The sequence below is a fragment of the Myodes glareolus genome, chromosome 7 (genome assembly GCF_982192425.1).
Source record: "Myodes glareolus chromosome 7, mMyoGla1.1, whole genome shotgun sequence".
Classification (NCBI taxonomy): domain Eukaryota; kingdom Metazoa; phylum Chordata; class Mammalia; order Rodentia; family Cricetidae; genus Myodes; species Myodes glareolus.
Window position 1 is genome coordinate 69965327 of NC_142032.1, and position 14622 is coordinate 69979948.

A 14622-nucleotide genomic window follows, 5' to 3' on the forward strand; every position below is an offset into this window, starting at 1 on the left:
GCAATAACTGGCTCCTTTCAATGATTTATCGTATCTACCAATTGGCTTACAATATAGTTACCGAGACTTGCATAAAACTGTGTATACTTATAACAAGCTGCTTAAACTAGTAGTAATTCAACCTTACTTGAATATAAAAAATCATTTATTTATAAAGTTTGAGGGTTCATGTACTTGGAATACTGGGATAGGAAAATTTTTATATCTCAAAACTACCCCTCCCCACAAAACACCTCCAACTATATTTTTCTTCCACACTACCAATATTTCACTTTTTGGTGTAATCACTTACACGGTTCAGATTGCATCTCCCTTACCTTACCTATTTTTAAGCATCCCTATCTTTTCACCTGTTAGAGGTATGAATCACTTTTGCGGCAGCATCACAGCATTAGGATCCTCTGATTTGGGCTGCCTATGCACTTTCTCAGTGGTGTTCACACCACAGGTTTTCCTGTTACGAGTTTGCAGCCTTTTGTTTCTGCTTGAAGAATGTTCTTCTCCTTTTGCTGCAAAGCAGGTTGAATAGACTTCTTCAAGAAAAGCCTTTATGCGTTTATTTCTGGAGTGCTTTGTCAACTAAAGTGTATTGGGTCAGCATTTCTGCTGTGGCTTCTCCTTAAGCCTTTAAGGTATGTCTACCCATCACCTCTTGGAAATTGATTTTTCAGCCGAGAGATCCAAATGCTCCGGGTGGTGTAAGGGTCTTTTTTTCTCTGTCTACTTCCAGGACTCCGTGTGTTTGATTTTTGAAAGGTCCATTGTGTGCTGGTGTAGTCTTCTCTGAGAGAAATCTGATTGGAAGCAGTTGAGACCCCTGCACTTAGGCGCTCATAACTTTCCCCAGACTTTCAGCTTTGTTTTCTTTAAATAAACTCTCTGCCCCTTCTCTTTCTCTTCTTGGGATCCTGTAATACAATATTTTAGGTTTCTTAATGATGTCTCCTAAAGCATGGAGACTTTCTCTATTCTTTTACTTTTTTTCTATGACTAGATATTTTCAAATAACCCGTTTTTGAGTTCAGAGTCTTCCTTCTGCTTGATCAATCTGACTATTGATGAACTATTACGTTTCTCATTTCATTTACTGTAGTTTTTAGCTTCAGAATTGCGGAGCCCCCCCTTCCCCAAAAAACTCATATTAATCTGGCAAACTTTTTATTTTGTTCATTTGTCATTTCCCTAATTTCATCGAACTGTTTTGTGTGTGTGTGTGTGTGTGTGTGTGTGTGTGTGTGTGTCCTTTTATAGTATGGTGAGCTTCCGTCAATCATTTTGAATTCTTTTTCAGGGAATTCATGGATCTCGGTCTCTTTGGTGCCAGCTGCTGTACAATGGTTGTATTCTTTGGAAGTGTGTGTTTCCTTGGATTTTCATGTTTTTGCCTCATATTGATATCTAGACATGTAATGGAGAGGTAACTTCTCCCAAGCCTCACAAGCTGGCTCTCCAGGGTTAAGGGTAGTCGTCTCTGTGGATGGGTATAAGTGAACTAGCTGGGTGGCGGTGCCACCTCTGGACCCAGTGACAGCACAGTGAAGTGAGTCTGTGTAGCTGTTATCTGTGGTTGGTTAGTCCTGAGATTACTGGTGTCCATAATGGCAGCAAGGGCTGTTGGGGTCCTCCTGGTCGGTGTTCCTCCTACTGGGAAAACCATAGGCAAGGAGCCTCTCTTGACACTTGGTCTGGCTTACAGTAGTGATGGCAACATTGTTATTCATGGTGCTGTGCAGCTGCCATGGGTTCAGGGTCTGAAACACAAGCACTTTTGAAGGGATCAAGGACTAGAATCTACATATTTTCCAGAACATGTGAAGTATACCAAGCTGGATAATAATAATTATGATTATCATTATATAACAATTAATAATAAATAATAATAACTATTTTTATTACTATCCACAACAGCAGCAAAGCTGGGTTTTGTTATGTAGTTCTGACTGACCTGGTACTCAGTGTGTAGCTTAGGCAATTCTCAAACTCATGGCACTCCTCCTGCTCCAACTTCTTCAGTGCTGGAATCATAGATGTGTGTTACTATGACTAACCAGGTTTTCTTTGATTGATGAAGATGAAATCCCATCCAATGAGCACTGATACTTTTGGAAAATATAAATTAGTTAAATTTAATGTTTAGTGTCCTGGAGTTGGTTTTTCTCTTTTCTCAGTGTCCTCTGGTCCAATACTACCTACAGCTCCAGAGGAGGATCTATGTCTCTTAGAGTTATTTCAAAAAATGTTGGTGCTTTTTATAGTGTTTTCTCTTAGAAGTTCATAATGCCTGGGGTTGTTAAAGACACTTCAAAATCTTGCGCTGAAGTTAAGTTGATTGATAATCACATCAATCTTGAACTGTTTCAAAAGTCCACTTTGGAAACATTGTTCTGAGATTTTTGTTTTCTCTTTGTGTGTTTATATCCATCACACTTACTAAAGAAGCCCCAACTAGAGCTGCAGTTTCCCCCTTTCCTTGGGGATGTAGAACTGTGAGGAAAGGTTCTCACTGTCACCCGTGGTGCTTTGATCCAACAGTGCCTAGAAGAGATGACTGGAGCCCTGGGGCCTGTCTGGCCAGCAGACAATACCGGGCCTATTTCTATCTGTGACTAATTCTTCCTCACTGGAAGGTTGCCTAGCTCTGGTCCTTGCCCAGAACTGTGTCCATGTTGGCTCCCATGTTATCCATGATGGTGCCCAGCGTGAAGTTTCTGGAAAAAGAAGAGTCTGTCACAGACCCTTGGGAAATGCTTTGAAGATGCTAGCAAATAAAATAAGTACAGAAAAGAGCGCCTGCCAGACAGAGCAGAGCCTGCGCTGACAAAATGACCAGAAGATGGAGTGGGTGGTGGAGAACTGACCTGGGCTGCTTCCCTATTCACATGTGGTCCTGGGAATGGGGCCTGACGCTGTGTTGCCATGGCATGCGGAGGTTCTGTGAATACACACAGCCCATCTAGAGTCAGCAAATGGAAACGTCTAATGCTGGTAGGTCAGTTACTTTTCTCATTCTGATGTTCAAATAACTGAGAAAAGAAGCTTCAGGATGGCAGGCTCCTCGGTTTAAGGGTGCAGCCATTATGGTAGGAAATGTATACTGGCAGAGCAGAAGGTAGCTGGTCACACCGCATCTGTAGCCAGGGTCAATATTAACTCCTACCCCAAATCAGAGTGGCATTTCAGATCAACCACGGTTAATTTCTTGTGTAACTAGGTTCCATGTAGCATCTAAGATGTTATCTGTAATTTAAGGGCTTTGTTATTAATCGTAAGTGCAGATTTGGCTGGGTATCCTATGTCTGGCATTCCTATCTCAAGGCTACAAAGTCCATGGGGGCTTGGCTAGCTTCTTACCCTTCACACTACCTTCTGTCATAGTAACATGAGTCCTCACATACAGGTGTCTTGGCTCTTTGTCAACTTGACACAGTTAGACTTAGCTATGATTTGGGTAAGACCAAAGAATCACCCTGTGTACATCATAAAAGCATACTACTTAACTTACGGATGCTTATATTAGCTTTAGGTAGGATCTCCTGTTTTGTTGAATTAGATCACTAAGGATTGGGGGGGGTCACTAAGTTTCAAGGTCAAATGAAGCTGCCCATCTTCCAAGTGGAGTTTCTTCTATTTCCTAGACATTATGGAAGCTCCTGGGCATATGCCTTCCTTTGGAAGTTGCTGGGGCCCCTTTGGTGTTCACTTTGGGGTTTCTGGTCTCAAGGAAGGTAGGGATCTGGTTTAGTTTGGCAGCCTCTGTTGCCGCCAACACTAATGAATGGAATTTCTGTAAGTGTGACTTATGGGCTCATGTGTCCTTTGAAATCTTTAGGAAGTGTTACAGGCTAACCTACAGGCTAACCCTCTTTGGCAATCCCCCTGGCTTTCATAGGGAATGACTGAAGTTGCTTGATCCATTGCTGGGCCAGGCACTAAGTATCAGTGTGGGGCATCTCATGTCTGCTAATTGGAGGGATAGAGTGTGGACAGGGAGAAGAAGGTACTGAACTGGGCAGCGGGAATGGATGGAAAAAGGACTCTCCTTGCCTCTGGGGGTTTATGTGGCACTTTGGGGAAAGGAGGCAGGTAAACAGCTTAATTCAAATCTAGACTCCTATAGGAGAGGGCCTATAGATGGGGTCAGGGGAAAGATGACAGGGTTGGTGATGTAGGTGGGTCTTCTGTATTTCTGTTGCTTTCATTGGTTAGTTAATAAAGAAACTGCTTGGCCTGATAGGTCAGAACATAGGTAGGCAGGGAAGACAAAACAGAATTGTGGGAGAAAGAAAGCAGAGGCAGGCAGACGCCATAGCTCTCCTCTCTGAGATGGACCCCGGTTAGACTCATCCCGGTAAGCCACAGTCAAGTGGCAATACGCATTAATAGAAATGGGTTAATCAAGATGTGAGAGTTAGCCAATGAGAGGTTATAACTCATGGGCCAGGCAGTGTTTAAATGAATACAATTTGTGTCTTGTTATTTCGGGGCATAAGCTAGCCAGGCGGCCCGGAGCCAGGCGGCGGGAACGCAGCCCTCTGTTCTTTCTACATGTTGGTGCTCACGGGTCCCAGAAGAGCAGGATGGCTATGGAGTGCATCAAGAGCCTATTTCCCTGCAAAACTGGTCCCCATTCTTGTTCTCCACGTGTGGCTCGCAGCCCTGTTACTGCCCGCCACAGCAGGGAGGTCCTGGCTGCCACAGTCACTCACCCTTCCCACAGGACACTCTGCAGCTCAGTCCTTCACTCCCTACCACTTTGCCTTCTCACAGGAGCCCTCAGATGGTGGCCCAATCTCAGCTTGAGGGTGACTCTCTGCAGAGAGAACGCTTTCCCCAGTCCGCCTGGAACCCCTACCCCATCTTATGTCTCAATGCCATTTGTTTTCTAGAGACTTTCTTGGGATCTTTCCTTTCTTCCTTTAGTCCAGAAGGGCCATAGAGTTATTCTGATTTTTGAAACTCTCATGTGTGTTTGCGTGATAGTGGGCACACAGCTTCATTTTCATAGCGACACCAGCCTCTCTGGGGCATCCGCTTCTGTCCCGTGCTCCTGGATCAAGTTGTTCACCAAGTGCCGCTGTCAGCAGGGACAGGATTCCACATAAGCAGGACAGGACTTTAGAAAGGTATGGTTAATTTCTGAAGTTCTCTTTAGATCGCCCCACTGTTGTCAACTTCAGATGAATTAGTGGTTCCACGGTGATGAGGTAGACAGACAAGACACATGCAATCGAATGGAACTGAATCTCAGAAACCATGGTGTGATGGCTCCAGCCAGCTGCTTAGTGGAGATCACTCAATGAGCAGCCCTGTGGTCTTAGAATATATGCCCTAGAACATACCGCATACCCACTCTCCCCAGAAGGCCAGTCTTTAAATGCTCTTATAGAAGACTTCAGGAGGTGCAGACCAGACACCTTCTCCCCAAGGCAGCTTATTGGCTCTGCTGTGTTCTAATAGGCAGGACTTGGTTTGAGTGTTTCTCAGGGGAAGTAATCATGTCTATAGCATTCTTTCAAGAGCTCAGGGTGACCAAGGAAAGGCTCCTGGGGATTCCTTGTTGGAACAGATCTTGTAGGGTTGATTGTCACATAAATGACTGAAGAGGGAAGGAGCCGCTTTGCCATCCAGTGGGAGCTGTAAATGTTTGCGGGAGGCAAGAGTCTCAGCCCCCGAGCAAACAGCTGTGCTGGCATCAGGGTGGTCCTGGCTGCTTACTGGTGACTTTGCACTGTCAAGAGACTGCCTGCTGAGGCTGGCTGCCTGTCCCCATATGTGCTCTCACACGTACCTAGTGTAGAGATTGTAATAAATACCTGCCCATGTTTATACAAGTCAATGAGCTTTGGTGACTTGGGTTTTACAGAAACAGCATCCAAAAGGGGACTTGGTACCTAGTTGCCTGTTGACTTTGAAACGAACAGGGGCTTAGGAATACCTGGCCTTGCCAAATGATGTCAGAAAGAGGGCCTGGTAGTGATGATGGTGGTGGTGGTGTGTGTGTGTGTGTGTGGTTGTGTGTATGTGTGTGTGTGTATGTGGTATGTGTGGTATGTGTGTTATGTGTGTGTATATGGTATTATGGTGTGTGCATGTGTGGTGTGTGTATATTAGGGGTGGTGCGTGTGTGTGGTGTGTGTATATGTGCTACATGTATGCATGTGTACATGTGTGGTGTATGTGTGGTGCATGTGTGGTGTGTGTGTTTTCCATAATGTAGCTTACCTTGAAAATTTTAATGGAGAGAAGTCCCCTCTATTTGAGTGATACTAGAGTAAATATAATTGCGGTCTCTTCCCTCCGAAGCAGTCAGAATATACACAGCTCTAAGAAAATCCATAAAAGATCCAGAAGGAAGTTGAAAATGGTTCTCACCAGTGCCTTAGTTTTATAAGAGGAGAATTTCTGTAAGCAGGAATGAGCAGATGGGATTTCACCCGTATCTTTGAGCAAAGCACACATCTCACAAATCAGCGTGAGGGAGGAAGACTTTATGCTGGCTCTCAGTTGGAGGATGCCGGCCTCCGTGGCCAGGGAAGACACATCAGCAGAAGCATCTCACAGCTGTGGCAGTAAGAATATGCAATGATTTGCCTTTACCTGGGTGGATCAGGAAGTAGAGTCCAAGCGGGAAGCCAAGGCAGCCTATAGAAACTTCAAGACCAGCCCCTTAGCATCCCATTTCCTTCTGCAAGGCCTTACCTTCAGACGTGCTACCAAGTATTGCAACTCATGAGTTCCTGGGGAACGTGTACCATAATCTGTCCCATGAAATGAATCCCACATGAGTCATACTGTCTGTGTCCTTGAAGAGCTATAAAAGGAAGAGTGTGTGGGAAAACGAATGTGGGATTGATCTCATGAGAAATGGAAGAACGCTTGTTCATAGTTCTCGAAAACAGATTCTGTAGCCACAAGTGGGTAGCAGTGGGTTGCAGTCAAGAGTGCCCGTGTAAAGCACTAGGCTAATAGAGACTGAAACCCAGACTTAACTCTCACTGATGCACAGTGAACCTGGCAGGTAAAACTTTAGAAACAAATGGACCCTGGTCCTAAAAACACAGAACGTGGCCAACATCACAGGATTGGGAGGAAGAGTGTGATCGTGGGAGGACGCTTCTGCAAGTTCAGGCAGGATCATTGTGATCAATCAGATGCCCAGTGTCCCCACCTCTGCCTGCCCATGTGCCCCCACAAACTACCAGAGACCATTTGAGATACTTTGTCAATTTACTGCAACCAAGAATCACCAACAAAGAGAGTCTCAGTAAGGGATTGATCTAGATTAGTTTGGTGTGTGTGTGTGTGTGTGTGTGTGTGTGTGTGTGTGTCTGTGCACACACACAAGCATATGTGTATGGTGTATGTGTGTATATGTGTGGTGTGTGCATGGTGTGTGTGTAGAGTGTATGTGTGTGTGTGTGTCTGTACACACACACAAGCATATGTGTATAGTATATGTGTGTGTATGTGTGGTGTGTGCATGGTGTGTGTGTATAGTGTATGTATGTGTGGTGTGTGTGTGTGTGTGTGGTGTTTGTGTGATATGTGGTGTATATGTGTGGTGTGTATGTGTGTGCATGTGTGTATGTGTGTGGTGTGCATGTGTATGTGTATGTACATGTGTGTGTGCATGTAGGATTGTCTTGGTCATCTTAATTGGTATGAAAAGACCTAGATTAAAAGTGGGCAATGCCATCCCTGGGTCCAGGGCCCTGGCGTATGTAAGAGTAGAGAAATCTAGTTGAGCGGTAAGCGACCATGCCTTTCCCTTTATTCTTTTTCTGCTTCTAACTATGGACATGACTAGCTGCCTTGTGTTCTTCCCTTGACTTCCCTGAAATGGTGGACTATAACCTGGACCTGGAAGGCAAATAAACCCCTTCTCCTTTAAGTTGTCTGGTTCTGTTCTATCAGGCTATTTTATGACAGCAACAGACACGAAACTCAAGCGCTGTACAAGGCAGATGGAGTCTTCTTCTCAGGTGAAGTTAGAGCCACTCAGAACACATTTGCTGCATGTATTCACTCCCTCCAGGGAGATGCATACTCTGCCTTCAGCCCCTCCCTTCTCTCATGGCTAGGAGGCCCCCATCACTTATCCCACTTACCAGAAGAGCTTGGTGATTTTAAGCAAACTCAAAATCCATAGCAACCACCTCCCCCAGGGTGGGCGTGAGACCACCGGCCTGAGACTTCTTGGATACAGACTTGTTTGTTTTGTACCTATCAAAGACCGCTGGGTCCAGGATTCAACCTCCTGCCCTCACACGGCTGAAAACCGTTCAGAAAACAGCCATGCAAGTGTCTGGTGGCTTGTCTCTCCTTTGGTTTCCTCCTGGAAACAGAACCAGAGCTTACTTGTGGTATTCAAGTGCCCTGAAGAAAAAGATCAGGGGGAAATGAACATCTGATTTACAGAATAGACCCCATACCGTTGATTGGAGATTATAAAACATCTTACAAGTAGAACCCCCCAGGATACAGTGCATCAGTCTACACTGGCTCCACCCTAGCCTCCAGTAGCTCCGAAAGAATGCTTATCCAAAATTGGGTCTGAGACTTTGTGTAATGCTTCCTCTCCCTCTCTGAGGGAAGTCTTCAAATCTGCACACATTTGCTTGCCCACAACCCAGACAGACTTAACTGGTACTTCATACTGCTACTCTATTTACGTTGGGAAATTCCAGAAGCCCCATCTGGGGTGGAGGCCTGGGTGGGGCACCAGGAGGAGCTGTGGCTCATCACATCGGCATCATGTGGCGATGTCTTCTCTCTGCTCACAGTCTCCACCTTTCTGAACAGTGGGGACTTTACCCCTTACTTGGAAATGTTGGTGTCTCTTTCTCTTCTGTTTCTCCCTTGACTCTTTTCCTCGAAGTTCTTAAGGATTCCATCTTCTTTTCTTTAGTAATTGATAGGACAGGATGCAAGCTTGTCTGCAGAGGTGGTTTCCACGCTGTGAACCAGAGGCTGTTTTATTGTCCAGAGGGAGAGACATTGCTTAATAGCCCTGTCTCCCTGTACCTTCATGGAAACCTGTCTGCTTATGCTGAGTGAAGGCAGTCAATTGGCTGCCCAGGCTTTCCAGAAAGCATGACAGCTGCCCAGATAGACTCCCTTGTGACAAGCTCTGTAGGAGAACTAAACAAGACCAGACCCTTGGCTAAACTAAGGCTGAGAGTCTCATGGTTTCCAAAGTCACTGCGAAGGAGCCTTATCAGGTATCATAAACAGTAGAAACTATGTTTTAATATCCCATTTTAAAGAGATTATGCATGAATGTGTGTGTGTGTGTGTGATATAAATGCGTTGTTTTGCTTGCATTCCTGTTGCCACGATAAAATATACTGACAAAAAGCAACATCAGGGAAAAGGGGGTTTATTTTACCTCACAGTTCATCACCATGGGGAAATCAAAGCTCGAACTTCCAACAGCAGTTCATCTCACAGCCACAGCCCCAAGCCCAGAGAAATGACTGCATGTCTGTTGACTTGCGTGCTTGTCTACGCTCAGCGTGATTTATCTACTCCCATACAACCCAGAACCCCCTGCTTAGGAATGGTGTCACCCACAGTGGGCTGGGTATTCCCACATCAGTTAACATAGCTAATACAGCCCACCACAGACCAGCCCAAAGGGCAGCCCAATCAACAGTCCCTCACTGGGGCTCTCTTCCCAGGTGATGCTAGGTTTTGTCAAGTTGCCAATTGAAGCTCACCATTACATGCTGTTAAATTAGAAAAGAAATCCAATCCTCTGATTGTTCCCTACCCTAGTGTACTTTCTTAATCAAAGGGCACTAGTATGTGTGACTTTGATCGTGTCCCATGGCCTTTCCAGGATTAAGTGGGATTAAGAGGGCCTTCATATTGCAGAGGCAGTCTCCTTGCTGAAGGACTGCAGACAGGAGCCAGACCGTCCACTCTCAGAATGCTGTGATGGCTGGGAGGTTCCTTAGAGCCTGCAGAAACCTAGTGTAGGGATTTTCCTTTGAGCAGACAGCCTGACACTTACTGTTTCTCCCACTAAGACATGACATCTTATTTGTTTTTTCTCTAAAAGAAGCATTTGGTGGCACAGTTGTCTATACAATAGTTCAGGTGCTATGACTAAAAAAAAAAATCCTGTCGAAAAGCAAAGTAAGGAAAGCAAGGGCTTATTAGGCTTATAATTCTAAGTTTCAGTCTATTATAGAGTAACTGGTAAAGTCAAGAGCAGACAGAGTCCAGGGACCCTTGCCTGCTTGTATATGTGGTTCTTAGCTAGCTTTTTTCTATTTTTTTTTTAGGATTTACTTTTATTTTATACATAGAGTATTTGTCTGCATGTGTACACTACATGCATGCCTGGTGCCCATGGAGACAGAAGAAAGGGTCAGATCCCTTGAAAACAGGACTTCCAAACTGTTGTGAGCCACCCTGGGGGTTCTGGGAGCTGAATCTGAGACCTCTGCAAGAACAGCCAGTGCTCTTAACATGTTCAGGGCCCAGCCATGAAACGGTACCAGCCACCTTCGGTGTGCGCCTTCCTACTTCAGTCAACAATCAAGACAGCCCCTCACAGACATGTCCACAGGACAGCCTCATCTAGAAACTTCCTCATGAAGACTTTCTTCCCCAGTGATTCTAGGCTGTGTCATGTTGACAACTGTAACAGATGCTGAGGTTTTGCTGCTGCCCGGGTTAGCTTTTGCTAAGATCAGCGGTTGGCTGGCTGGTCAATTGGAAACCCAGAGTCTTTGTCACCGGCCACGGCTCGGAGGAGGGCACAGTCAGGACCCTGTTCTGGATCTACCTCTGGGTCGTTCCTTACATTGTGCTGTTCTGTATCTCCTGAAATTAACGCTCTTTCTGTTTCTTTCAGATAACTTGTTCAAACCCAAAGAAAGGTGCATTTCAGAGAAGGAGATGCATATGAGGTCTAAAAGGTACTTGGCTCTTGCGGGAGGTGTGGAAAGAGCTGGGCGGGGAGGCTTGAAGGGCCCTGATGCTGCCCTTCGGGCCAAGGCTTCCGGGCCCACATCTAAGGGCTGAGGTCTTCTTGCCGGGCTGTGCATCAGAATGTTTATGCTGCTCTTGGCCCAACCTTAGGAAAGCGGTGGGTCTTGAATTCGGGAGCGGGCCCATAATTGGTCCCCAAGAGATCAGCAGGTTCTGCGCTGGAACTCTACCGATGCATTTGCCTCGTGGCGCTGGGCAGAAGCCATGAGCGGCGGCACCTTTGAAAGTCATTTTACGAGGAGCAGAGAACCCGTTTCCATGGAGGGCCTTGACTGGGGCGGTCCTGAGGAAAAGCTTCCAAACTGGAAGCCAGCAGAGCATGGGAGCCAGAGGGGCCTCGGAGGGGCCACAAACCGGCTTTTCTGGCATGTCTGTCTCCGGCAGTCTTGGCAGGGGCCAACAAGGTTCTCCCTGCTCTGCCTGGCTAGTCACTATCTAAGACTTTCACTAACTCTTACCACTCTGGGGCACACAAAGGCTACTGTTCTCTTTAGGACCTGGCCTCTTAACCAGGACACAAAAGCTCAGCAGGGTTGGCCATGTTCACACACATAAAATGTCATTAAGCTGTAAAAAAGTGCCTAGCCCTGGGAGAGATTATAGTAATTAAATCAAATTGATAGTGCGCTCAGAGACACCACCGAAATAGGAAGAATAATTTTCCCCCCATTCCAGACCCTAAATCTCTGCTTTTATCGTGATTATGTTGTTCCATGATAATTAAATAACTTTGGTTACCTACAGGGAACCTCTCTGAAAGTAAGAAAACAAGAATTGGGGGGCATACCATTAATGATATGACTCCCAGCATTCTAGCCGAGGCTTATAAAGGACCCTTCAATTTGAAGACTCGCTGTTTCATAAATGAAAAGTTGTATACACCTTGCAACAAAAGCGTTCTCTTCGATTTAATGGGGGAAAAATAGAAAAGAAAAAAGAAAGAAAAGAAACAATTTCCCTTATTGGTCCCCAAACCTAAAACTGCTATTACAAGCCCTTACCCACCAAACAATTTAATTAATGGGTTTCAAAGCAGCATTGGTAGACAGAGATCTGTCCTGGCATGTCTCTGAAAAAGAAACTGATGTTGAAGGAGGACCAGTAAGTTAGGTGATGCTGGATCTACAGTCTTCCATGGCCCTTAACTGGTGTCCTGGGATGGACTAAGCAATTGGATCTCTTTGCTAGTAGAATGTTCTGGCTGGGCTCTGACCCTGGCTCTCCACAGTCACCTGAAACTGCTTTTTCTTCGTATTTCTTGTCTTGGATTATGTTGCTTATATTTTCATTGAAATCAAGCAGTAGATTAAAGCTGAAGTTCCCTCCAGATCACTGCACCCACTGCCTTTGGCTCAGTCCCAGACCTATCTGCTAGGGTGCTCACAGTCTGTCTCCTCTCTCTTTCCCTTCAGAGCCTCCCATTTGTACCTTTAAGCAGACACGTGGTTTTTAACCACGTGTGGTGTCATACTGTCCTTGCCTTTCCTTCTATAGCTTGCTATTTTCTGGTGTCATCCATGAGCTTTTCCAAGATGCAGATTTCTGTCCTCCTAGGTTTTGTCTGTCTGCACAGTGTATTTTTGGTGGGCATAATATTATATATCGGGCTCTCACTGGAGGAAACAGAGCAGGGCCAGAGCTGGGACATGGAAGCTTTTGTTTCCTCTTCCCAGTTGAGTTGGATGGACAGCTCAAGGAGAGAAGTTTCTGGAGCTGAGAAACTGCCCTCTTGAGGGATTTGGAACCGGCCCCTCCGTGGTCTTCTTTTTTTTCAGGACAACTGGATTTAATATGGTTTATAAATATACTTAAATCTTTTTATTTTTTAATCTTTTATCATTTTTTAACAAAATAAAATACAATAAGGAAAAACAAAAGCCATCACGTTGAAGTTGGACAAGGGAAACCAACAGTAAAAGAGCCCCAAGAGAAGGCACTAGAATCAGAGACCCACTCTTTTGCATAGTCAGGAGTCCCAAAAAATACTGAACTGAAAGCTGTAATATTTATTCAGAGGACCTGGTACAGACCCAAGCAAGCCCTGTGCTTGCTGCTCCAATCTCTGAGTTCATATGAGCTTTGCTTTGTTGGTTTAGAGGGCTTTGTTCTCCTGGGGTCCTCCAACCCCTCTGGTTCTTTCTGCCTCCTCTTCCATGGGGTTCCTATGTGCTCTGAGGGGAAAGGAGTTGTTCTTTGAGATTCTACCTTACCATGTGAAGACCTTACCTGTGTGCTCCTTCCTGCTGACGAGCCAGGTTGCCCACACCCCCACCCCAACACCTGCTGTCTTGTTCCTCATCCTGCCCTCTGTCTGTTTCAGAATCTATAATAACTTGCCGGAAGTTAAAAAGAAAAGAGAAGAGCAAAAGAAGAGAGTGATCTTACAGAGTAACAGACTCCGAGCAGAAGTCTTCAAAAAGGTAGCTCGCCTGGCACATGCAGGCATGGGGGTGGTGGTGCACAGGATAGGGGAACTTGACATCTTTGTTTCCGTTGTTCCTCCAGCAATTACTGGACCAGCTCCTTCAGAGAAATGCCGTCTGATCCCAAGTGGCCCTGCTAGCCACAGCCTAGATCTGGGAAGACGGCCGACGTTGGATGAGCCATTAAACTTAACACTATCTTCACATGTGAAAGATACTTTTATTTTACTTTTTTTTTCTTTCTGAAAGACCCAAACAAACAAAAGCAACAGTCCTGGAGTCAATAGATCAGCAGTCCATTGCTGGGACTTCTGTTACTCAGAACCTGCTAGACACCCCACCCCACCCCCTTTTTAATTATTATTATTGTTATTATTTTGACTTGTGGATTTTACCCATTGCTTCTGAAGTTTCCAGGATACCATTTCCACCCAAGCAGGAAAGCTTTGTATATTCAAGTATGCTTAGATGTTGGTTTTTTTTTGGGGGGGGGGTGCAGTGCTTTTTTTTTAATCAAATTTTTGAGAAGCAAAAATCTATCATATTTTAATTCCTAATCCCAATGGCCTCCAATTCTGAAATCCAAAGTCTGCTTATCATACACACCTTGGAGCACCAGAGACTGACTTTGAAATGGACAGGCGAAGGGGCAGAGCACAGGCAAGCCCCAGAGCCCTCTGCCTCTCTTTCACCCTACCCCACAGAGCCTGCTTTTGTCAGCCAAAGCCCTTGTTTCAGTGGGAGCCCGAGAATGACTGGGTGAGGACATCAGTGGTTTCAGCACACACACACACACACACACGTATGCACGCACACACATGCAAACGCACGCTGGAAGTTATCTGGATCAAATGGCCTAGCAATACCCACCCTCATATTTTCTTTCAAGTATTCTTCATAAATATGCATTTGTGGATTTAAGAACAAATTAGTTTTGCAACAAAAAATGGAAATAAATACAGCTATTTGAAATCCATGCATTTCTCTGCCATGTATTCTGCTCAGTGTGATAATACCTGCTACAACTCTCGGGTGACACCGAGTCTCTTTCTATTCCACCTCTGGTCACCATAAAAGTCCCTGTGTTTCTGAATGCAGGGCAGAAAAGGTTGCCTCTCCGGCTGGTGCAAGAGATGCAGGATTGACTGCCCAGGCAGCTTATAGGAGCCTGGAAACAGCAGGGGCTTGGAGCATGGCA

The 14622-nt window shown here is 45.4% G+C and overlaps 1 protein-coding gene across 4 annotated transcripts in view; it reads left to right on the forward strand.

The window, feature by feature from the left end:
- The window catches only part of LOC125413646 ((E2-independent) E3 ubiquitin-conjugating enzyme FATS), an 87969-nt gene extending 73569 nt beyond the window's left edge, over positions 1 to 14400 (forward strand). For 3 of the 4 annotated variants that reach the window (XM_087908322.1, XM_087908324.1, XM_087908323.1), the window contains 4 exons: positions 10290 to 10409; positions 10865 to 10928; positions 13322 to 13421; positions 13507 to 14400. In XM_087908322.1, the coding sequence (XP_087764448.1) occupies positions 10290 to 10409; positions 10865 to 10928; positions 13322 to 13421; positions 13507 to 13545 (323 nt within the window). In that variant the 3' untranslated portion in view covers positions 13546 to 14400. The remainder of the gene's footprint in view (positions 1 to 10289; positions 10410 to 10864; positions 10929 to 13321; positions 13422 to 13506) is intronic. The other variant, XM_048455246.3, reaches the window with a different exon arrangement.
- The last annotated feature ends 222 nt before the right edge of the window (positions 14401 to 14622 follow it).